The sequence below is a fragment of the Entelurus aequoreus genome, linkage group LG09 (genome assembly GCF_033978785.1).
Source record: "Entelurus aequoreus isolate RoL-2023_Sb linkage group LG09, RoL_Eaeq_v1.1, whole genome shotgun sequence".
In the NCBI taxonomy this organism is placed as follows: Eukaryota; Metazoa; Chordata; class Actinopteri; order Syngnathiformes; family Syngnathidae; genus Entelurus; species Entelurus aequoreus.
Window position 1 is genome coordinate 27,193,379 of NC_084739.1, and position 24,778 is coordinate 27,218,156.

General features: G+C 38.5%; 1 protein-coding gene across 4 annotated transcripts in view; it reads right to left on the reverse strand.

Annotated features, from left to right (window-relative positions):
* The window catches only part of macrod2 (mono-ADP ribosylhydrolase 2), a 1,153,479-nt gene that overhangs the window by 438,981 nt on the left and 689,720 nt on the right, over positions 1-24,778 (reverse strand). For all 4 annotated transcript variants that reach the window (XM_062058480.1, XM_062058481.1, XM_062058479.1 and 1 more), the window contains one exon: positions 3,859-3,980. In XM_062058480.1, the coding sequence (XP_061914464.1) occupies positions 3,859-3,980 (122 nt within the window). The remainder of the gene's footprint in view (positions 1-3,858; positions 3,981-24,778) is intronic.

Genomic DNA, 24,778 nt, shown 5'->3' on the forward strand with positions numbered 1-24,778 from the left:
GTGTGTCCACCTTCATGTGATCCTTTATCCTTTATTGCAGAATATTAGGATTTGTTTTATTAATGCACAGCAACTTCCACTGTTTAAAGTGTTCATAAAAAGGAATTCAAGCACACACAGCAGATTAAAAATAGCATGTGGCGTGTAGTGATGCATTACCTGCATCTTTTTAAGACCCGTGTCACGAGACTTCATATTTGACATCTGGTTAGCTGGTTCTGAGACAGGATCAATTGCTTCTGTCTTAATTGACCGGAAGTGGGTCTTGCGTTATGAAGCAGCGAATTAATATACACCAATTTTTTCTACATCAAATTGTTCTACACTGAATTTTATGAACTGAATTTATAGACTGAATTACTATAGACTACGTTTTTAAAAACTGAATTTTTTAAGACTGAATTTTTATACATTGGATTTTGAAACACGCACATTTTGCTAACATTTGTTTTTTTTTCTCAATGAAATTGTCAGTATAACTTGATGCAAAAAAATCCAGTTCACAAAATTCAAATGCGAAAAATTCAGTTACATAAATTCAGTGTCAAAAAAGCTTCCGTTGTATAGACACCAATTAACCACTTTATTAAACACTCTATTGCTGCCTGGCAGCTAAACTGGAAAAATGGGGCAAATGAATCCCCTTCTGTATAAGGCCCAGAGGTGGGACCAAGTCATTGCTTTGCAAGTCACAAGTAAGTCTCAAGTCTTTGCCCTCAAGTCTCGAGTCAAGTCCCGAGTCAAGACAGGCAAGTCCTGAGTCAAGTCCAAAGTCAAGACTGGAAAGTCTCAAGTCAAGTCCCAAGTCCTGCATTTTGAATTTCGAGTCCTTTCAAGTCCTTTTAACCACAGACTAATATATTTACACAGATTGTGTATGCTTTTAAAACGCTGTATTTATTTATTAAAACAAGTGCATTTGAAATTGCAGGAAAAAAAATAGTGCTGACATTGCACTTCATAATAGCACTATTAACCAGTCATTTTAAACATTGAACTCATTCCTTTACAGAATAAACACATGTGAAAAAACAAGTGCAACTGTACTTATTTGCACAAAAGTGTTAACATTGTATTTCCTTGGCACATTGCATTGTAACTACCGGTAGTTCCACAGCAGTTTCTATCCTGTTCTTACCTTATCTCATTGATCTCATCTCATACTGTATGTGTGTTGATGTGTGCGTACATATGAAAAACATAACAAAAACATGAACAAAACAATGAACAGAGTTGTACTTTTTAGATGTCAGGGCCCTATGCAATACGTTCACATATTCTTAATATAGTATACATTTTAACTGACCTTTATTTGACTATGTTTGTGTTTTTGTAGGTGGCTAAAATACGCGGTGCTGCTGATCGCCGTCTAACGTTACGTTACTGTGTGTGATACATTGACTAACGTAACGTTATGTATAGGTACCTCATGCAACCCTGCTTAAAAAAAATCACTTGACAAAAAGTATGAATAAGGTAGCGAACTGCAGTGGACGCAACATATTGCCGTGTTTGCAATGACGTTATAACCATAGACATCTTATAAGTAGACGCAGCATTGGCTGCTGTGACACGAGCAATTTGGCCGCCATCTTGAAGTGGTGATGAGGAGCCGGCGAGCAGCCTAAACTGACAGTTGACAGGTAGAAAACAAAGATGGTGTTCAGCGTTTTCCAACTCAAATGAGCGGACTGTTGAAAATAGAAATCGGGTGATTACTTTTCACAAGTAAGATTTAACATTAATGTACTATTGGTTGTATTTTATGAAAATAATATTACCACAGAGTTGAGAAGGAGCAAAGATCTTTAATATTTGTATGTGAAAATCACAAAGACATCTTCTGGGGGAGGATGACCCCCCTACATGGGTTTGGTTTACAAACTTTCAGCCCCACCTAAAACAAAATTCACCAGCCGCCACTGATTATGATGCATTCTCATTTTAGGCAAAATATAAGACAATACTTTCTTAACAGTATAATTGTAACCAGGAATAAGTCTTCAAGTAACAATATTCAAATACTAACATTGTTGGGTAGGACAGAATTTGGTTTTATTCTGAATCCAGTGAAACAGATTGGTGGTTTTAGCTGATATAAAGACTTACAGGTGTTTATATATGTTTATGTTGAAGTATTTGGCAGACGCTTTTATCCAAAGCGACATACATAAAAAATACATATAAAACAATGACTGTAAACATGATCATTTAAGGGAAGAATGTAATACAAAATATCAATACAAAGTGTCAAGACAGAATAAACTCTCTGCTGCTGGAGCAACAGAGATACAGTCTATAAGATATATAGATATCTAATGTATTCATACATTGTTTATGTAGGATATACGCATGTATATATAACCTAATCATATTATTTCTTCAATTTAAAAATAGCTGACCGTTTTTTTCCCCTTTCTCTGGGATTATATTCCCAGTTTTGATCTCGGACGTCTGGTCACTTATAGCGTATAAGAATATTATATTACTGTTAAGCAAACTATGAATAATAAAACACGCCAAAACATGTGTCCTTTATCATAGCTACACATATAACAAAAAAGCGCGTGAAAATCAGTGGTATTCAGTGAGGTAAAATGAATTAAATGCGCTGACAGTTCATTGCTCCTGCCAAATGAATTGCACTAGTGGAGCGGATCACCACTCCAAGATGGCGGCCCCGCGTCTCGTCTGCGCCTGTAGGCAGTAGCGCGCGATGCTGCGTACCCTTATAAGATGTCTATGGTTATAACATTAGCAGTGAGTTTACAGCCTCACTGATTTAACTACACAGCAAATAAAAGTCACGTTACTTAGCCAATAAACGTTAGCTTACATTCAAAACGTACCCTTCTTTGTGCATCTTCAAATGTCGAACGAAATTGGAAGTTGTTACGTCTCCGTCTATAATATTCCAACTGCATGATTTGCATAGGGCTATTCGTTTTTTGTTGACCGAGTCGTAGTTTTAATACCCGAACGAAATTAACTTTGGCATAATTGTTTCTCACTGCCGCATTGTTTGACAATTCTTCTTCATTGGTTGTCCTGCAATTTGATTGGATGAGAGCTGTGGGATGAAAATAGCGTGGATCTAATTTGATTGGCTGTTGTACTGAGCGCACACCAGCTGACAGGAACAACACGCTGATAGACACAGACGAAGAAAAGGAAAAATACGGAGCGGCGCGCTCCCAAATAACTTTTTAATCTTTGGGTTTTGGGGAAAGTAGCAAGTCATGTCAAGTCAAAAGGCTCAAGTCCAAGTGAAGTCACAAGTCATTGATGTTAAAGTCTAAGTCGAGTTGCAAGTCTCTTTACATTTTGTCAAGTCGAGTCCAAAGTCATCAAATTCATGACTCGAGTCTGACTCGAGTCCAAGTCATGTGACTCGAGTCCACACCTCTGATAAGGCCTGTTTCTTTCAAACATTGTTGACAAATCTGAGGATGTATTTGCTGAAATAATCCAGTCCCCTCACAGGTATGGCATGTCAGAGATGAACAAACATAACCTTATTAACAGCGATATTGCAAAAAACAAAACACTGAAATAGGTGAAAGAGGGAAACTTTTGTAGTAAAATACTCTGTGAAATTAATGTGTATACAAAGACTAATTTAATCACAGCAGAAAGTTTAATATTGTCATTGGAAATGACAAACTTTGTTTTGTTTACTGCTGCTTTGTCAAAACAAATAAGATTATGTGCTTTTAAGAAGCGTATCTTCAGTAAAACATGCTAAATCCTTTTGTTGGTGTCTTTAGAAAAACAACACAATTCAAACAATGTGCCTTTTCCACTGAACGCTTACTCAAAGTCAAGAATTATATTGAAACAATGAACTACTGTACTCACCACAGTGCTCAAGCCATACTCCTTCACCAGCCTGAGGGAGTTCTGGTAACAAGATGTAAGGTCGTTGGTCTCGGTGGGGCCCACATGACCTCTGGCCACCGGACCCACAGTGTGGATCACAACTGTCGGAAAGGGACAAAACACAAAGCTAATTTTAAAGACCAGCCACCTCCAGCAAGGTTATGTGGTTGGCAGTAGTTCTGAAGCAGCATGAACTGTAAGACTAAGTGACTATAAAGTCTCTCAGCGGGCTGCCAAACTACCCAGCATTATGCCAAGAACAGCAACCTGGTACATGTGATGACAAAAACAGAGAGATTGAGGTTTACAAAACACATGCCATTGAGTGAATAAGAAAGTATTCTAACAATTAGGGATGGGTGCCTTTCTCATTCGGATCTGGCACCAATCCTCGAATACCTGAGAATCAATATCAATTCAAAGGTACCAATTTCCGTTACTTTTGTGTGTTCAAATGTGTCAATAAAGGTTGATTGTTAAAAATATATATATTTTTTTAATTTAACATTTAATACGAAGCTGTGTTGTCCAGTTGTTATCTTGTTTTTTTACACTTATGTGTGTCGTTCGTAAGTACTGTACTGTATTACATAGTAGACTCTGCATGACGTTAAAATTCCAAGACATTAGATCACAGTAGTGTATAGACTACGGTTTTGCCTTAGCCAGGAAGTAGTCTTTTCCATTAAGCTGAATGTGCCACTCTATTACTATGTTGAACCCTACAACATGTTTAAACTGCAAATATTGTATTAATTACACACCAGTGGTTTGATTATAACATGCATTTTAGAAGTAATTTTGAGTCTGCTCAGTGGCCTTGTGGTTAGAGTGTCCGCCCTGAGATCGGTAGGTCGTTAGTTCAAACCTCGGCCGAGTCATACCAATGACTATAAAAATGGGACCCATTACCTCCCTCACTCAGCATCAAGGGTTGGAATTGGTGGTTAAATCACCAAAATGATTCCCGAGCGCGGCCACCGCTGCTGCTTACTGCTCCCCTCCCCTCCCCTCCCAGGGTGTGGGGCAAAAGGGAAAGGGTCAAATGCAGAGGTTAATTTCACCACACCTAGTGTGTGCGTGAGACTATCAGTGGTACTTTAACTTTAATTTTTGACAAGCACATTTTGAGGTGTTAAAATTGCTAATGCTAACAATGTCTACTACAGCAAATCCAATGTGAATTAGCATCGAGCTAGCACATTTTAAAATGTGGAGCCTTACTGTACTTGTCAACGCCTATTGCTTGCTTTGTTGGCATGTTGTTTACCTAGAGACACTCCGACTGAGCCTGGTCTGAGCACTTGACTGCTTGTTTCTCGGCCGGTGATGAGTTTGCAACCGGATGTGACATCTTGTGCAACAAAGGTATTGAAATATGGGACCGTTTGATTTTAAGTGAATTGGAACTCTGCAGCACCAACAGACTTTGGTCGGTACATATAAAAGTACCGAATTCAGTACCCATCCCTACTAATGGTATACATGGTAAAAGGTTGCAGGCTGGCTAGACAAGTAGCTGGATGGCAATATATGTTTGAAGGGGAATATAGAGTTTGCCAATTTGACCCATGAACACATCACTACACTTGAAACACTATATATAGTATAGTGGAGATAGTGTTTAAAAAGGCAACCCCATATCACTCAAATCAAAGATGAGGCCGTGTTTTCATTTTGTTTTTGGAAAAAATATTTCTAAGACAATTTTACATCATTGAAATAACACCTGAGTGATTTGCAAACAAAACTGATAAGTTATTGCTTAGCTGCTTGCCAGTTTCACTGTAGGAGTCCACTGACCATTATCTTAAAATTCAAAGCTACGTTCACACTGTCAAATCCGATCTTTTTATTGGGCGTCCACAATGGTTTAAAATGGTGCACTCTAGTCGGTCTCAGTGCTAGCGCAGTTGTGGCAATTTTAAGGATTTTGTGAAATCAAAGTCAACATTTTCTGTACTGAAATATGGCGCATCGGGTTTAACTGCAGAAATATTTGTGGCACTGAAAAAATACATAGACCAACAACTAATATCCACTGCAGAGGACACTGATTCTTAGAAGGGAATTAGAGGAACCGTCTTTTTAGGACGTTTTTCTATGGGGAAAAATACTGTTATGTTCGGGCCAGTACGATAACTCAAAGCATTCAATGAACCCTTCCTGTACTCTCATTTTTGCATAATAGTGTCTCCACTTTACAATCATAAATCTCATGATATACACTGGTCAATTATTAGTATATGGAATCTTAATCCAATCACACAAGATCATAGGGAAATAAGAGGATTGAAACATTAACTTGGCAAAATCACTTTAGGCCTCTTTCTGAACAAAACAGAACAGTGGACTCAGTTGGACTGCCACTTGACCAGTGCTTCTCAATTATTTCTCTTACCCCCCTTAACCTACAAAACAAAACGAAAAATGAATGAAACAATTTGTGCTGATTTTTTTTTTTTTTTTTTTTTTAGCAAAAAGAGGAAGTCAAGATTAATGGACGTGGAGCATGTTTTGTAGCAAAGCTTTTCGAAGCGAGGTTTGACGCATGATACTGATAAAGCATGTTCCCCAGGGTAACACACGCGGCCCCTGGCCATTTTATTAATTAAACCATGTATATTTATTAACACATTTGAACATACCAATCCATTATTTATAAGTTCTAATGTGTTAAAAGGTTCAGATATTGTGTTTTTAAAAACAATGGAAATTATGTTTCGAGTAAAGAACAACAGCCTTCCAGCTTGTAATATTAGGTTATTTAAATTAAGAGGAGAAAACTATAATTTACGGGGGATATTGATTTTTGAAATAGGTAAAGTAAGACCGAATATACAATACAAATGTATTTCAGTTTTAGGAGTTAAATGGTGGAACAAGCTCAAAGATGAGTTGAGGACATGTAGTTCTTTGTTAAAGTTTTAAAAAGCCTTGAAAGGTGAAATAATAGAAAATTATAAAATATAGTAACAGTTACTTAAATCCCATTAATTTTTTTAACGTTGATGTTCCAGGTAATCTTATTTTCAGTGAAGGTATAGGATAGGCAAATATAAGCCTTGGCTTCAGCCTATTCCTTTTCGGTCATTATTTTTCTTTTCTTTTCCTGTGTATGTGTATGATGGTTGAATATGTATAATCTGTACTGTTAAACTGATCACACAAAATTGTTGATTATACGACCAAAATAAACTCATTTTATTTCAAACTTATTTAATTTCATTTCATGAATACACACAAATGTGCCGAAAAGTGATACTTTTGAGTATCGTTGTTGATTCAGAGGTACTAGGAATTGGTACAATTCTGATTTGAATGTGAAAGTACCCATTCCTAGATGTTGATCAAGTAATTCCACACAAAAAAAAAATACAAAATTGAAAACTCCTACAGTATGTATTGTATTTTTAAAAGCTGTAACTTCAGATACTGAATAGCACAACATGGTTATAACGGGGAACATTGTACATTGTTTTTTGTTAAGTTCTTCACTCCGAGAGGAGCAGCATTCCAATTAAAGTGTGGGCAAGCACCAAGAAACAGACTGGTGGTGAATTCCTGAAAATTTTAAGAGTCTGAGTTATCTGACCAGTACCAATGTCCTCACTTGTATCCGCACTACACCCACGTCAAACAAATGTGTTATACAGCAGAAGGTGTGGAAGGTGAAAGGTATACTTTACTAAGCAACCAAGGAGAACACTACATAGAGGATCTAGATTTGCTTTAGATTTTTAAAGCACCTTGGCAGTTCCTCAATAATTTTTCAATAACAGTACAACAAAGACCTTTCTGTCCTTGGTCATTTGCAGAAATATGGGTATTACTTTTGTACAAAGTAGTTTTCCCTTATCTGTTAATTACTATTTGTTTAAAGTGTTAAAGCTTTTGGGTAATTATTAAGGATTTATAGACACATTGAATTTATTCTGCAAGAAAAACAAACTTTAACTGTGTGAAGACTTTAGCAAATAGTTGTCCCCTTACCGCAGCATATACAGCCTACTTTGTTGCCTTTTAAGACTATGTTCTTGTGTGTTCTGCTTGAGTATCCACCCAGTATGGGTCTTCATCACTGCAGCGCCCCTGGTGAAGCCCTTACTCTTTATTATTATTGTCATCCATTAGAGTACAACACATTTCAGTCCATCAGTGTTTCCTCTTTGCTGAGAAGCACATACTGACACATGTGTACCATTATCTCTACTGAGCCGAGAGCTACATAAATCTATCTTCAGAGGCTTGAAAAGATTACTTGCAGCCCTTTTTCACACTTTGGAGGCTGGAACGAAATTGCTAGCGGCACAAAACATTGAGAGAACTGATGAAATACATCCGTTTTCTTTTTAATCTTTCAGATCTTTATACTATTTATCGAATATAATAGGTCTTAGGATTCTTGCAAACTGAAGAGACTTTACTCTTAAAATACCCACTGAAGGCAGGCACACTGCGTACCTTTTAGGACTATCTTACTGAGGATTTTCATAGTCAAATGTAATTCCTTAGACACACATAAACAGATCTCACTTGCGACTTTTTCCACCTCAAATAAAAAGACTAAAACCCTCAGATAAACACAGCAGAAATTGGATAGTTTATTGAGGACCCAGATCGGTCCTGCCGGAATCGGATTTAACTCTGATGGAGCACAGAGAAAACCATCAAACTATCTGGAATTGATTGATTGATTGATTGATTGAAACTTGTATTAGTAGATTGCGCAGTACAGTACATATTCCGTACAATTGACCACTAAATGGTAACCCCCGAATAAGTTTTTCACATGTTTAAGTCGGGGTCCATGTTAATCAATCCATGGTACAAATATATACTATCAGCATAATACAGTCATCACACAAGTTAATCATCAGAGTATATACATGGAATTATTTACATTATTTACAATCCGGGGGGTGGGATGAGGAGGGGGTTGGGGCGGGGGGGGGTTAGGTTTGGTTGATATCAGCACTTCAGTCATCAACAGTTATATCATCTGAGAAATGGACATTTTAACAGTGTAGGTCTGACTTTGTAGGATATGTACAGCGAGCAGTGAGTATAGTGAGCTCAAAAAGCATTAGAACAAGTATATACATTTTATTATTATTTACAATCCGGGGAGGTGGGATGTGGTGGAGGGAGGGTGTTGTAGTTGAACAAGCTTAAGCGTGAGTCCTGGCGTGGACCTTGTCAAATTTCTTGTGGACACCACCACTGCCGAAGGCTGACTTAGGCACGTCAGGATGCACATCCAAGCCCCCCATCTCAGAACAGAATGCGCTGTATGGGTGAGGCCTCTGGTACTCAGACTGAAAGGTGTTCAATGTGTGACAATTAGACTGCGAGGTTGATAGTCAAAACTGACTCGTCTGAATCAAATTGTTTGATAGACGGCGATTCTAAGACACCCGTAATATCTCTTCAGTGTTTGGAATAACGGTATTACAAAGTAAGGGCCTTACTTCTTTGGTAACGGGTATTTTGATCAAATACTTCTGTATCTTAATATAACAAAACAACACAGGTTGGACAGTTGCAGCACGTGATGTCATGAATGTGGAGTGTCTCCTTGGGCACAGCCTGCAGTACACGCAAAATCCTCATTTAAATAGGGCAGTCTACACCGCTTTTGCACTTGCTATCAAATGCACACGCAATCTTACTATATCACCTGCAACATTCCCACTGAGAGTATACACCATTTTCTCGTTTGAACTAGGGTTGTACGGTATACCGGTATAAGTATAGTACCGTGATACTAATGAATCATACTCGGTACTATACCGCCTCTGAAACAAACAAACGCCATTGGTGGATCTACACCTGACATCCACTCTAATAATACCAAGTACAATAGCGTATCTAGTCGATACTACTATGATTACGTCAATATTTTTTGGCATCACAACATCTTCTTTCGTTTAAAAAAAATATATATTATGTTTAAAAAGTCAGTAAATATGTCCCTGGACACATGATGACTTTGAATATGACCAATGTATGATCCTGTAACTACTTGGTATCACATTGATATCCAAATTTGTGGTATCATCCAAAACTAATGTAAAGTATCAAACAACAGAATAATAAATGATTATTACATTTTAACAGAAGTGTAGATAGAACATGTTTAAAGAGAAAGTAAGCAGATCATAGTAAATGAACAAGTAGATTAATAATTCATATTCTACCAATTGTCTTTAATAATTTTGACAAAATAATAGAATGATAAATGACACAATATGTTAATGCGTATGTCAGTAGACTAATTAGGAGCCTTTGTTTGTTTACTTACTACTAGAAGACAAGTTGTCTCGTATGTTCACTATTTTATTTAAGGACAAACTTACAACAATAAACATATGTTTAAAGGCCTACTGAAAGCCACTACTACCGACCACGCAGTCTGATAGTTTATATATCAATGATGAAATCTTAACATTGCAACACATGCCAATACGGCCGGGTTAACTTATAAAGTGACATTTTAAAATTCCCGGGAAATATCCGGCTGAAACATCGCGGTATGATGACGTATGCGCGGGACGAAGTCCGAGTAACGGAAGTTATGGTACCCCGTAGAATCCTATACAAAAAGCTCTGTTTTCATTTCATAATTCCACAGTATTCTGGACATCTTTTGCAATTTTTTTAATGAACAATGAAGGCTGCAAAGAAGACAGTTGTAGGTGGGATCAGTGTATTAGCAGCGGACTACAGCAACACAACCAGGAGGACTTTGTTGGAGCGCTAGCCGCGCTAGCCGCGCTAGCCGCGCTAGCCGCTGACTTCACCTTGACTTCCTACGTCTCCGGGCCGCCAAACGCATCGGGTGAAGTCCTTCGTCCTTCTGCCGATCGCTGGAACGCAGGTGAGCACGGGTGTTGATGAGCAAATGAGGGCTGGCTGGCGTAGGTGGAGAGCTAATGTTTTTAGCATAGCTCTGTGCAGTCTGGTTGCTAAGTTAGCTTCAATGGCGTTGTTAGCACAGCATTGTTAACCTTCGCCAGCCTGGAAAGCATTAACCGTGTATTTACATGTCCACGGTTTAATAGTATTGTTGATTTTCTATCTATACTTCCCGTCAGGGGTTTATTTCTTTTGTTTCTATATGCAGTTAAAGCAAGATACTATCACGTTAGCTCGTAGCTAAAGCATTTCGCCGATGTATTGTCGTGGAGATAAAAGGCACTGAATGTCCATTTCGCGTTCTCGACTCTCATTTTCAAGAGGATATAGTATCCGAGGTGCTTTAAAATACAAATCTGTGATCTACAATAGAAAAAGGAGAGTGTGGAATCCAATGAGCCAGCTTGTACCTAAGTTACGGTCAGAGCGAAAAAAGATACGTCCATCGCTGCCTCTCAAGTCATTCACTGTAACGTTCCTCATCTACGAATCTTTCATCCTTGCTCAAATTAATGGGGTAATCATCACTTTCTCGGTCCGAATCTCTCTCGCTCCATTGTAAACAACGGGGAATTGTGAGGAATACTAGCTCCTGTGACGTCACGCTACTTCCGGTACAGGCAAGGCTTTTTTTTATCAGCGAGCAAAAGTTGCGAACTTTATCGTCGATTTTCTCTACTAAATCCTTTCAGCAAAAATATGGCAATATCGCGAAACGATCAAGTATGACACATAGAATGGATCTGCTATTCCCGTTTAAATAAAAAAAAATCATTTCAGTAGGCCTTTAATGTACCATACGATTTTTTGTTAAAATAAAGCCAATGATGCAATTTTTTGTGGTCCCTTTATTTAGAAAAGTACCGAAAAGTATCCAAATAATTTTGGTACCGGTACCAAAATATTGGTATCGGGACAACACTAGTTTGAACACACTGTTTAGTGCATGGTGTTTAGATCTTAGTAGTCGGCCCTAAATGTTCACTAGGGTGCAAAATAAAATATGTTGAGTTGTGGTTACGATGGACCACATGGCTTCATGTGTATGCTTCTAGTGTACCCCCACCTCAGTTTCACATTCCCACTGGTCTAGATCCACTTTAGTACACGCTCCAGTCAAATACAAAATACTACAAGGCACCAACACAAGATACATTTAATGCAGCCCATCAATTCACATTTACATAGCTGCACACATCATTCCAATTTTTTTTTTTTTGTATTTTCCATGAATTCTTAAATGCCAAATGGGTACACATGCATACGACTCAGGGGATAATTTGTTTTTCCCCCGCTCCCCTGATTCTAACAGAACCCAACACACACACTCAAACAAAACAACTAATCGAGCTGAGACGCCCTGAGTGGCAAGCGAACCCTGCTAAGTCTGCTGTGTTGGGGCTGGATTGGACATGAAATGACCCCTGAACACACCAACAACAACCAATGTGTGATCGTCTTAGACAGGCCTACTAAAATATTCCTCAGCTTTCTGCCAAGGGGACATGCACACTTCAAAGACACTACTTTCTTAGCATAAAAAAATATTTTTAAAATATCCAGGCTTCATTTAGAACAGAAATGCTGTGCTATTTCAGGGCAGGACCGGCACTTCACGGCCTAATCAATCTTTCATTTTCACTTGCCACTTTGAGGCTTCTACTTTGCTTAATCCCACAAGGGATTTTTTTTTTATACATCTACTGTAGTGTGACAGTACCTGAATGCTCCCTTTCTTGGCAGAATGCTTGATGTACTACAACCACAATAACAACACTGTAAATACCAAATACATACCAGGGATCATTCTGTCATCATTAAAAAGAGGCTGAACAGAAAACAAACAATTTGATACAGTCTCAATTTGATACAAACAATTTGATACAGTCTCTCTCTTTTAAATAGGCAGATTATTAAGTAAAGCATTTGGTAACACTTTAGTATGGGAAACATATTCACCATTAATTAGTTGTTAATTAACATGCAAATTATTAACATAGTGGCTCTTAATTAGTCATTATTAAGTACTTATTAATGCCTTATTCTGCATGGCCTTATTATATAACCAGTCAGCCATAAACTAAGAGTCTTCCCTCAATAACCTCAGAATTATTGCTTATTAGTAACCCTAACCCTAACCCTTATATGTTCCCCTAGTGTCCAAATAACTCTAAATTAAGTATGTGTTACTTAGAATATGTTCCCCATACTAAAGTGTAACCAAGCATTTAAGTTTACCTATGCAGAGACAACCGTTCATTTCAAAATGATTCCACATGAATGTGTTTGTGCCTTAGTATAAGGTTGAGCAACATAAAAAAAACAACAACAAATCCTCAGCAACATGAAATCATGGGACTTTATAAAGTTAAAATATCGTGTTGTGCAAAAAAGGAAATGTTTTTAACGTTCCAGTGAAATGCAGCACAGCCCACCGAGGGCAGACAATACATTTTCAAAAAAAGCACAACACACATGGAAATATTTATTTAATGAGCTTTAAATAATTAGTTTCGCTCCCCAAACAAACCAAACAAAAAAGTAAAATAAAACCCGGCATTGCAGAAGGAAGTGTCATTTTTAAGGGTGGTTTATCACGACGGCACATTGGGAAGAAACCCATTGCTAAACAGTTCACAGTGGCTTGAATGCACAGATAACAGCGTTTTATTTTGCAATTTACCAAAAAAGCTGATGTCGCATGTTTCGCCACCTCTGGACTGTTCAGTTGGGTTTGCTAATATTTAGTCGGACTGCAAAAAGCCTGCGCACATACTGTACACAAATGAATGTTATCTTATTTACCACAGTGGCCGTCATCAAGGCAAATAATCTTGATATGCAATGTGCAAAAATTAGATTTGATTTATAATGGTGTATGCATGTATTAACTCTTCACGCTGACGTAATACTTTTTGTTTCATTGTATGCCATCATTGTCTGTCATTAATCTGATAATCCAATGTGAATTAACTAACGCTGCAAAAACCTAAACAGCCAACCTTTAGAAGATCTTTTTTCCCAGTTTAATGATTGTTCCATGCACAGTGCCTGAAGGCCGGTCCATGGTATCAACATATGATTATCAGGATTTGTAGACAGTATTTATACTCAGAGTATGGCAAGTGCAGATACATAATTAAAAACACAACTAGACACAGTGGTAGCGATGCATCCAAAAACACTACAAACAAAACAAGCAATTACACATTTTGATTTGCACAGCAAGGCGTTACTGAACAAATTTCATTGATATCATACTGTAGTTAGACTAATTGGTCAAAAGCATTGCACATGTATCTAATGTATTTACTACATAAAATGTAGACCTAGTAAGTTTACAATCACTTGTACTGCTCTGGCATTGTTATTTTTTTAAACAAAATTGTTGTACTTTTGTAGGTTAAATGTCACTTGATACAATGTTGCAGGTATAGAGATATAGTATGTGTAGTAGTACTGCACATAATACATTAGTGTTTGTTTCCCAAAGAACTGCAATCTAACTGTGGCAGTGAGTTGCTGGGGTTGCCAAATAAACACAGCTGTCATACAGCCAATAAAGATATTAAACATCACAAATACTAAGAAAAAGCTACTAATGCTTCAAATTAGTTGCTTAAAGCGCCATAAAACTCACATTCACAATGACATCTACACCGACCGAAAACGTAAATAGGACAGCACACACATGGTAAATGGGTTATACTTGAATAGGGCTTTTCTACCTTCAAGGTACATGTCATGTCTTGCTCAAGGACACAACGGACGTGACAAGGTTGGTAGATGGTGGGGATCGAACCATGAACCTTCAAGTTGCTGGCACGGCCACTCTCCCAACCGCGCCACGTCGTCCCCAGAAAAATCGGAGTTTTCGCATAAACGATCATTCATTGAACAGGTAGCCCCAAGTCTGTTTGTGCCATTTGGAATGTATTCATGTCCATAAATCATATCGATGTATGCCCAACAGCAATAATGCAAGTAACAAATATAGATAAATGGGGGATTTAAATAATTACTAAAATACAAATAAAAAAGTGTCGTTAGGGCTGCAAGAACTAATCTGATTAGAAAAAATATTCAGTTGCTTTGATTAATCGTTTACTGAGTGTAATGATTTAATCCAGACTGCATGAAATGCCTAGAACTATGGAAATATGCTTTTGTGTGTATATTTTTAATTTTTTATTTTTACAAGTTAAAAGTTTAATTTCAGAGTTCTAAATGAATTAGAAAAAATGAATGGAATGTATGGCAAGCAGAAATGTTTAGGTTTATTTCAACTGTGTTCCTTATGATTTTTTTCTACATTCAAAACTCTTTTTTTGTGACCAACATAAGATGCAATGGTGGTGCTCTGGTCAAAAAAATGTTTAGATTATGTTTTAGAGATCATTTTAAAGCTCTTTTTTGACCGTCTCTTCAGGATGCACTGTTTTGTGGGCGGTCTTTTACGTGCCTCCACTTCGACTGTGTCTTCTCCCCGCTAACTTTGTTGTAGTTTTTAACGCTCCCATAGCGAGTCTACCGACAGATATAAGTTAGAACTATAAGCTACGTTGTATTAGAAATGGCAATCTGATGCACGTGCATGTGCGAGACAGTCTGCTCCACAACTAAAAAGATAGCGAAAAAGAAGGAGCTTATTGACTACAGCTGCAAACTGGCGCAAAGCTCTTTGTGTAGAACGTTACCATATATGGATAATGCGCTTATGTCACCAATAGAGAAAAACATCACAAATGGAGCAAATTCCAAACGGATGGTTTAGTGGAAGTGTAAAGGAAGGCAAGATAGTTTGCATAATAGGTCGCCTTTAAAGGAGCCATGTTTTGCAAAAACAATTTCTTCCCTAATGGCAACAATTTTTAGTGTATTTGGGATCTGCAGAAGTCTAGAAAATTATAAATCAAACCGTTGAGGCAGTGGAGAGATATTTATAAAACAATAATGCCTTTCTTCATACTTCCTTCAAATGATCCGTTTGGAATTTGCCCAATTAGTGCCATTGTTCCCATGTGTGATGTCAATGGATATCTCCATATATGGTAGACATTTCACACAAAGAGCTTTGCGGGAGACCGCCATTATAGTCCGCGCTGTGGTCAATAAGTTCCTTCTTTTTCACTATCCCGTGTCCGCCCTGAGATTGGTAGGTCGTGAGTTCAAACCCCGGCCGAGTCATACCAAAGCCTATTGGTAACATTTCTAACATAAACAACGGGGCTTTGTTGACTGTATTTTTGTGTTTGGTCCAGGTTTAACCGGATGTTCACATTTCTCGAATAAATGTTTTATTGAGAATTTAACAATGACACCGGGATACAAGCCGCACCCACTAAATGTTTAAAGAAAACAATACTTTTACACATATTAGCCACACCTGACCATACGCGGCAGATATATACGTTGTAAAATTTGATATTTACACATAAGTATTTTGTAAATGTTTATTACCATACCTTAATTGTTTCTAAACGGTGCCTGTAACACGGCAGTAAAACGGCTGACCGGAACAAACATAAGTTAAACCTGCTCAGTGGCCTTGTGGTCAGAGTATCCGCCCTGAGATCGGTAGGTCGTGAGTTCCTACCAAAGACTATAAAAATGGGACCCATTACCTTCCTGCTTGGCACTCAGCATCAAGGGTTGGAATTGGGGGTTAAATCACCCAAAATTATTCCCTGGCGCGGCCACCGCTGATGCTCACTGCTCCCTCACCTCCCAGGGGGTGGAACAAGGAGATGGGTCAAATGCAGAGGGTAATTTCACCACACCCAGAGTGTGTGTGACTGTCAGTGGTACGTTAACTTTAACTTAACTCTTGTTGTGAGGCAGACTTGCTCGTACATGCACAAAATACAAATCCGTGATCCACAATAGAAAAAGGAGAGTGTGGAATCCAATGAACCCTTGTACCTAAGTTACGGTCAGAGTGAAAAAAGATACGTCCTGCACTGCACTCTAATCCTTCACTCTTACGTGCCTCATCCACGAATCTTTCATCCTAGCTCAAATTAATGGGGTAATCGTCGCTTTCTCGGTCCGATACGCTCTCGCTGCTCGTGTAAACAATGTGCAAATGTGAGGAGCCCTTCAACCTGTGACGTCACGCTACTTCCGGTACAGGCAAGGCTTTTTTATCAGCGACCAAAACTTTATCGTCGATGTTCTCTACTAAATCCTTTCAGCAAAAATATGGCAATATCGCAAAATGATCAAGTATGACACATAGAATGGATCTGCTATCCCCGTTTAAATAAGAAAATTTCATTTCAGTAGGCCCTTAACTAACTAATCGCTAGATTACTCGATTACAAAAATAAACAATAGCAGAAACCCTAGTGTCCATCCAACTATACAATCACTATAACTATATACTTATGTTTATTTCGGGCTTCGAGAGTATTACTCTCACAGACGTAAACACTCCCTGTAGGGGTTAATGTTTGAAATGTGATAGTATGAACTCTACGTAGTGGACTCTGGTAGCAGGTTTTCAGTTGTCTAATTTACCCAAGGAGGGACTAGAGTATATTTTCAGAAGTAATATGGGCTATTTTGTAATCATTTTGTGTGATTATGTTCTGAAGTTATTCAATCAGGATTAATAAATGAAGTGCGGACACCCACTCGGACATGGAGCTGGTGTTGTCATGGTGACAGAGTGCAGAGAGATCCTTTAACACTTGCCGCCGCGCCAGTCAGAAAGAGGAGCTTTTCACAGACCTCAAATCATCTGCCACATGCCGAGCCAGAATAGTTGTTCGTGCATTTATATTCCCCCTCTTAAAAAATGGAGGAGGGCTGCTTTATTCATACACTTGGCTTTCAGCTGGGATTTTCTGCTGTGCTAGTGTCACTGACACGGCGTCACATTTAAACAGGCGAACGGGGTAGAGATTGAGTGAGGAACGCTTTGGTTAACCACGTTGAAAACTCTAACAATGGCATTGTCGCTATTGATTCAGCTTTCTATTAAACACAATTGTAATTTTACCATTATGTTCTTTTTTTTAAAAAAAACTATTAAATGAGCTCAAATATACCTACACACGAGGCATAATGATGCAAGATGTACAGTCGTGGTCAAAAGTTTACATACACTTGTAAAGAACATAATGTCATGGCTGTCTTGACTTTCCAATCATTTCTACAACTCTTATTTTTTTGTGATAGAGTGATTGGAGCACATACTTGTTGGGCACAAAAAATATTCATGAAGTTTGGCTCTTTTATGAATTTATTATGGGTCTACTGAAAATGTGACCAAGTCTGCTGGGTCAAAAGTATACATACAGCAATGTTAATATTTGGTTACATGTCCCTTGACAAGTTTCACTGCAATAAGGCGCTTTTGGTAGCCATCCACAAGCTTCTAGCCTAAATCAGTGCTTCTCAAATATTTTCTGTTACGCACCTCCTTGGGAGAAGAAAATATTTTGCACCCCCTCCACTCTCCACCTTGACTATGAATAGTATAATTTGTCTATAAAATTGTTCTAACTATACCTCTGCGTAACATTGTAAGCTTATTAACATTAAAGGAAACAACACACCGGTCTTTCCTCGTCTTCCACCGTGGTTACAGTGAAGCCGAGTGCTACATGAATTGATTTACTACCATGAATTGATTTACGTGGACCCCGACTTAAACAAGTTGAAAAATGTATTCGGGTGTTACCATTTAGTGGTCAATTGTATGGAATATGTACTGAACTGTGCAATCTACTAATAAAAGTATCAATCAATCAATCAATCAATCAACACATACGCTTCATTATATTTTGGTAAGGCAAAAAAAGCATGTTCCCCAAAGTCACACGAGCCCCCGCTATTTGAGAAGGATTGGCCAAAATAGATTGTTAGCATCAGTTATCCATCCATCTTTTTCCGTTAATCTGAGGTCGGGTCGCGGGGGCAGCAGCCTAAGCAGGGAAGCCCAGACTTCCCTCTCCCCAGCCACTTCGTCCAGCTCTTCCCGGGGGATCCCGAGGCGTTCCCAGGCCAGCCGGGAGACATAGTCTTCCCAACGTGTCCTGGGTCTTCCCCGTGGCCTCCTATCGTTCGGACGTGCCCTAAAAACCTCCCTAGGGAGGCATTCGGCTGGCATCCTGACCAGATGCCCGAACCACCTCACCTGGCTCCTCTCGATGTGGAGGAGCAGCGGCTTTACTTTGAGCTCCTCTCGAATGACAGAGCTTCTCACCCTATCTCTAAGGGAGAGCCCCGCCACCCGGTGGAGGAAACTCATTTCGGCCGCTTGTACCCGTGATCTTGTCCTTTCGGTCATAACCCAAAGCTCATGACCATAGGTGAGGATGGGAACGTAGATCGACCGATAAATTTAGAGCTTTGCCTTCCGGCTCAGCTCTTTCTTCACCACAACGGATCGATACAGCGTCCGCATTACTGAAGACGCCGCACTGATCCGCCTGTCGATCTCACGATCCACTCTTCCCACACTCGTGAACATGACTCCGAGGTACTTGAACTCCTCCACTTGGGGCAAGATCTCCTCCCCAACCCGGAGATGGCACTCCACCCTTTTCCGGGCGAGAACCATGGACTCGGACTTGGAGGTGCTGATTCCCATCCCAGTTGCTTCACACTCGGCTGTGAACCAATCCAGTGAGAGCTGAAGATCCTGGCTAGATGAAGCCAACAGGACCACAATATCTGCAAAAAGCAGAGACCTAATCCTGCAGCCACCAAACAAGAACCCCTCAACGCCCTGACTGCGCCTAGAAATTCAGTCCATAAAAGTTATGAACAGAATCTGTGACAAAGGGCATCAATTAGCTTGCATTTTACGCACTGACCAAATATGCCTCTGCACAAGTCAATAACATCAACAAAGCTCAGGTTTGTGCATTAACGCACAGCATAAAAAGTTTGGTGGACAAAATGAGATAAAGAAGGAGTGGCATAAAACACGTCTTTCTGTGGCAGCGTCTGAGAGCGTTGTACAGGTAAACAAACTACGGTGCGTTCAAGGACTGTCGAAATTAGTAGGACAAAATGGCGCTTGCCAAATACGCTCATCAGTGAAGCATGTTTAATATAAACAGTGGGGTTTCTAACAGTTAGGAAGGTTTGTGTCATGTTTGTCCTCCTACAGAAACTATTTTAAAACAAAAAATATATTTGTGCCCCATTTTTTCCCATTTTCAAAAAATCTAATCAGTTTATCTTCCACAAAGCACAGAATGTCCCCAAAGTATGCATTTAAATTGTTTTGTCTGTATTCATAGTGTGGTTCATCGCTTATTAGCAAATTTAGTCAGGCGTTGACCTTCTTTCAAACTGATGCATCGAGGTGGTTGTTGCCAATTTATTTACAAGACACTTATAAATAGCAATGCGTGATGCTAAGACGGAGCTTTGATAGGAAACCGGCCTTGTTTTGTTTGGTGAAAATGTAGAACCTAAACAACACAGCAGCAGTGTAGCCTTTCATCTTTGTACCATTGAACATTCCACTCTGATGTTGTTCTGATTTCAACTGTATTTCTGAGACACACACATATACACACGCACACACGCAGACACACACACACAATTATCTGGAGTGTGATGTGGACTTTGCTGACACTATTATCTGTCATTTCAATTTAGATGTAATGCAGGGTTGTCCAAACTACGGCCCGCCAGGCCAAGTGCGTCTTTAGTTTGGCCCGCAAGACATCACAAGTGAAATAAAAACTCTGGCCTGCGGATGTATCTCGAGTTAAGTTTAAATCACCTGTCAACCTAATTGCTGCATTTCTGCAGATATCTCGAGGACAATTTTTGTAAATTTGGTTAATGATCAGTTTTATTTTGACGTGGAATGAGCACCGTATTAATTTACATGACCACAGTATTCATTTATATGATCCAATCCAAATCAACTTTCCCACTCATGGCGCATATAAATCAAAACCAACAGAGGTATTTGAACACACAACCTGCTTATTGAACTTTGTTAAGATTATACAACATGTCCAAGCGCCATACATCATTTAAAATGACACCCGAATAAATCCAATAAAGTGCACAATGGGTAATATGCAAAGCACTCTCTTCACACTTGTTTGGCGCATTTTAGCTGCTTATTATTTCTAATTGATTACAAAACTTTAAAGAGGTCGTCACGGAAATAAATGAGGTAGAAATCGCACTTTCACAAACTCTTAAGATGCAACGTTTTATTGTTTATACTTCATATTGCAGTGTTGTCACGGACTGGTGTGTGGAGTAGTTGAAGTAGTAGAAGTGTCAAATGCAAACATAAGGGTCTCTGATCATTTCCTGATAATATTGTAAATCCTACATTCTTTATTTGAGTACGAAGCGGCAATAAGTGTGTATTCGTGTAAGCCTGTCTGTGTGTGTGTGTGTGGGCGCATCCACATGACAGCGTATCTGTGATTACCCTCGAAAACAGGGCTTTATCATAGTTTGTACTTTATTTTTACATTTTGGCAGACTTCCCTCTTCACTTTGGTATGAAATTAATATGCAGACTTAAATCATTGCGATCGCCGATTACGTGTAAAAACAGCTGTGTAAACGTGATCACACAGGCCCTTTGAATGAAAATGCAAAAGAGCAGACAAGTCCGATTAAGCAATGAGCACACAAATGTTCACAAAAGGTGGGAGCCAGTCCAAGAAAGACGCTGGAGTTGTCAATTATGTCAAAAGGATGTGTAACTAATTAATTAAAATTAATATTATGAAAATACAAATAATAATATCTGAGACTGGTTGCTGCATTTGGACCCGTCATTCTTTCAGCCTTGCAACAGTTATTAGACGTAACAAAACACATATCAATATGGCACGTTAAAACCACAACATGGCTGACGGGGTTCAGACGCAGTCGAAAGAGGCTTGGCCTGAAGGAAGACTTCGGCACGTAAATAAAACCGCCCACAAAACTGCGCATTCTGAAGAGACGGTCAGAGAGCAGCTAGACCAAAGCACCACCATTACATTTTATGTAGACCAGGGCTTCTTAACTTTTTTGACCTCGGGGCCCACTCAAATTTTAACGCTGAATTAGTAATCTTACTTTTGATTTCAATCATATTCAATGATTATAACTGACGTACTTACAGTTTAACAAGATAAACCTTGTCAAATGATATGAAAACATGTGTCAAGGCTTAGGTCAGGCTGATTTAAAAAAATAAACACTAATCAAATGTACTGCAAACAAAGGGACTAAAGCAGGTGTGTCAAAGTCATTTTAGATCGGGGGCCACATGGAGAGAAATCTACTCCCAAGTGGGCTGCACTGGTAAAATTACCGCACGATAACTTAAAATAAAGACAACTTCAGATGGTTTTCTTTGTTTATAAATAGAACAAGCACATTCTGAAAATGTACAAATCATAATGTTGTTGGGTTTTGTTTTTTTTACACTTACATGTTGCGGTTAATAGTATTCTATCTTTATTTGTCGTTATTTATATTTTCTGAATAAATTATGTGATAATGTTCATCAGTCAACTCTTTGGGGTTAATTTTCAATCTATCAAGATGAAACAATCATATCAAAATCAAATTACAGGATGTTATTTATGTAGTTTGGTCATTTTCCTTGACTGGTGCACTAACATCATGTGGTTTATTTTGTACATATGTAGCATCATCTACAAAGATGCAAAGAATTGCTATTGCGACATCCAGTGGACACATTTAGAACAGCTGTTTATTTCATTAAAAAATGTCAGGTAAATTTTTATACTTCGCAAACTCATCCCGCGGGCCGGCTAAAACCTTTTCGTGGGCCTGATCCGGCCCTCGGGCCGTACGTTTGACACCCTTCGACTAAAGATATAAAAACTGATGAAAAAAATATCAATGCAAATACTCACTGCTAAAATAAATACATAATAACTATACTAATAATACATATTAATATTAATAGTCATAGTAATAGATTCTTAACTAAACTATCAAGATTAAAGTGCAAATTAAAATACAGCTTCACTACTTTAGTCATAATTTTTATCGCTCAAGAAACTTCATGACTTTAACTCCAGACTTCTTCTGTTTGTTTGATATTGTCATTACTGCCACAAGTGGTGGAATAGTGTATTACAACTTTGTCAAGTACCGCCACGACCCATACCAACCACACAGAAAAACATATATTTTTGGCTGCCCACTAGGGGGCATCCATACCCAGCAATAGGCCCCCGGCCCTGTGGTTAAGAAACAGCAATGTAGGCCACTATTAAGTGATTTAGACCTAGGAAAAAAATCATAAAACGACCCTTTTAAGAGAGGCCATTTCAAGGATGCTTGCAAGCTACTCTTTTGATTTTGTTTAGTCTTACATGTTTATGTTGATGATTACTGTGTAGTTTACCTACAGTATGTTCAATATATATGAAAATACATGATTAAAGGCGTCGAAAAGATAGAAGTATTTTAGCTATGAATCCTTATTCCCAAAATAAACCTAGATAATGACCAAGCAACTCAGCCTCCAGTTGCATCACACTAAACCCAGTCTGACACTCTCCTATAAGGATGGAGAAGACTTCAACTTTCTTGACCAGCAGAAGCATTTGCATTATTGAGACAAACACTCTAAAGTTGACCTGTGACCAGTTTTAAATACATCTTGTTAAATCTTCCAGTTGACAATATCCTTGACAGTTCAACAAAATAACATGGTAGCTAGTCCAACATTAGTATTTTGTAGTACTAATGTATTTAGACTTTAAAAAGCTAGATAATGGCGCTTCCTTGTTTGTCTTTAATTTGATGAAATTTTAAGCAACCCTATTTCTCTTTCTAAAAGAGTGTTGCTTCATACTTTAGCCTAGAGCAAATAGACATTTGTGTTAATCATGAAGACCTTTCATCCTATCTTCTTACGATCGACTGAGCAACGAACTTGAACATTTTGGGTGTAATCTTGGAGCTCGGAAATAAAATTGCCGTTCTTATTTTTAAAGTACAACTTAATTTACTGTTTTCTACTAAATTGCGTGGGTCACCACCACATGTCTCAGAGCCGGTGAATATTCGGGAGCATAATTTTCCAAGTATTGAGTATGCTCTTTTCAAAATATTAAAAAATATATATATATTTAAATGTTCCCAAATAGTAGTTATGAAAATGAGTACTTTGTTTACCTTTGCCTACCTTGTGAAAAAGGAGGGAGAGGGAGAAAAAGAGGTGATGCTAATGGAGGTGGGGCTAGACAACTTAGCCTTGACTAGGATGATGGCACTTAAGTTCCTCTCAGCCCACAGCTCAACAAACCCGGCAGCCCACTTATCGAATCCATTCACATGCATGCTGCCCCTCCTAACTCATGTATTCTCGGCCCATTGTTCACTGCCATTTCTTTACTTTTGAAAACAAATCGGATGCTTATGTATTTGGGCTGTGGGTTTCAGTGGAGGCAATCGGCTTACTGTTAGCTGTCTTTATGACATTCTCTCTACAACCTTGCAAATATCATACATCCAAAAAAATACACAACAAAGAAGACCTAATGTGTCATAATCAGTGACGTGCGTTGAGGTTCAAGGCAGGTGAAGCACTTTGGAGTTTTTTATGAATGTATTCAATTTCATATGATGTCATCGATGTTAATACAGGATGCTCTTTGAAATGTTATCAATTTCTTCTTAGTCACATTTAGCAAATGCACCGAACCTCTTACAGAAAAATATTTTATACATGTGCAGTACTTTCATTATACAAGATGGTAGACAACTTGTTCATGATGAAAGGCATACCTGTCCGATAGGCACATTCATAATAACATAATATTATTATATTGAGATTATAATATTTACGTATTTTGTTCATTTAAGCATATGCATCATATTTATTTTAAAAAAACGCATCACAACGTTCCCCCCCCCCCCCACTACATCACTGATTTTTACTCACTGCAGACTTCATGAGAGCCAGCAAACATAATAAAACATCACTTACTGTGCAATGTCTGCTGTCATTAGT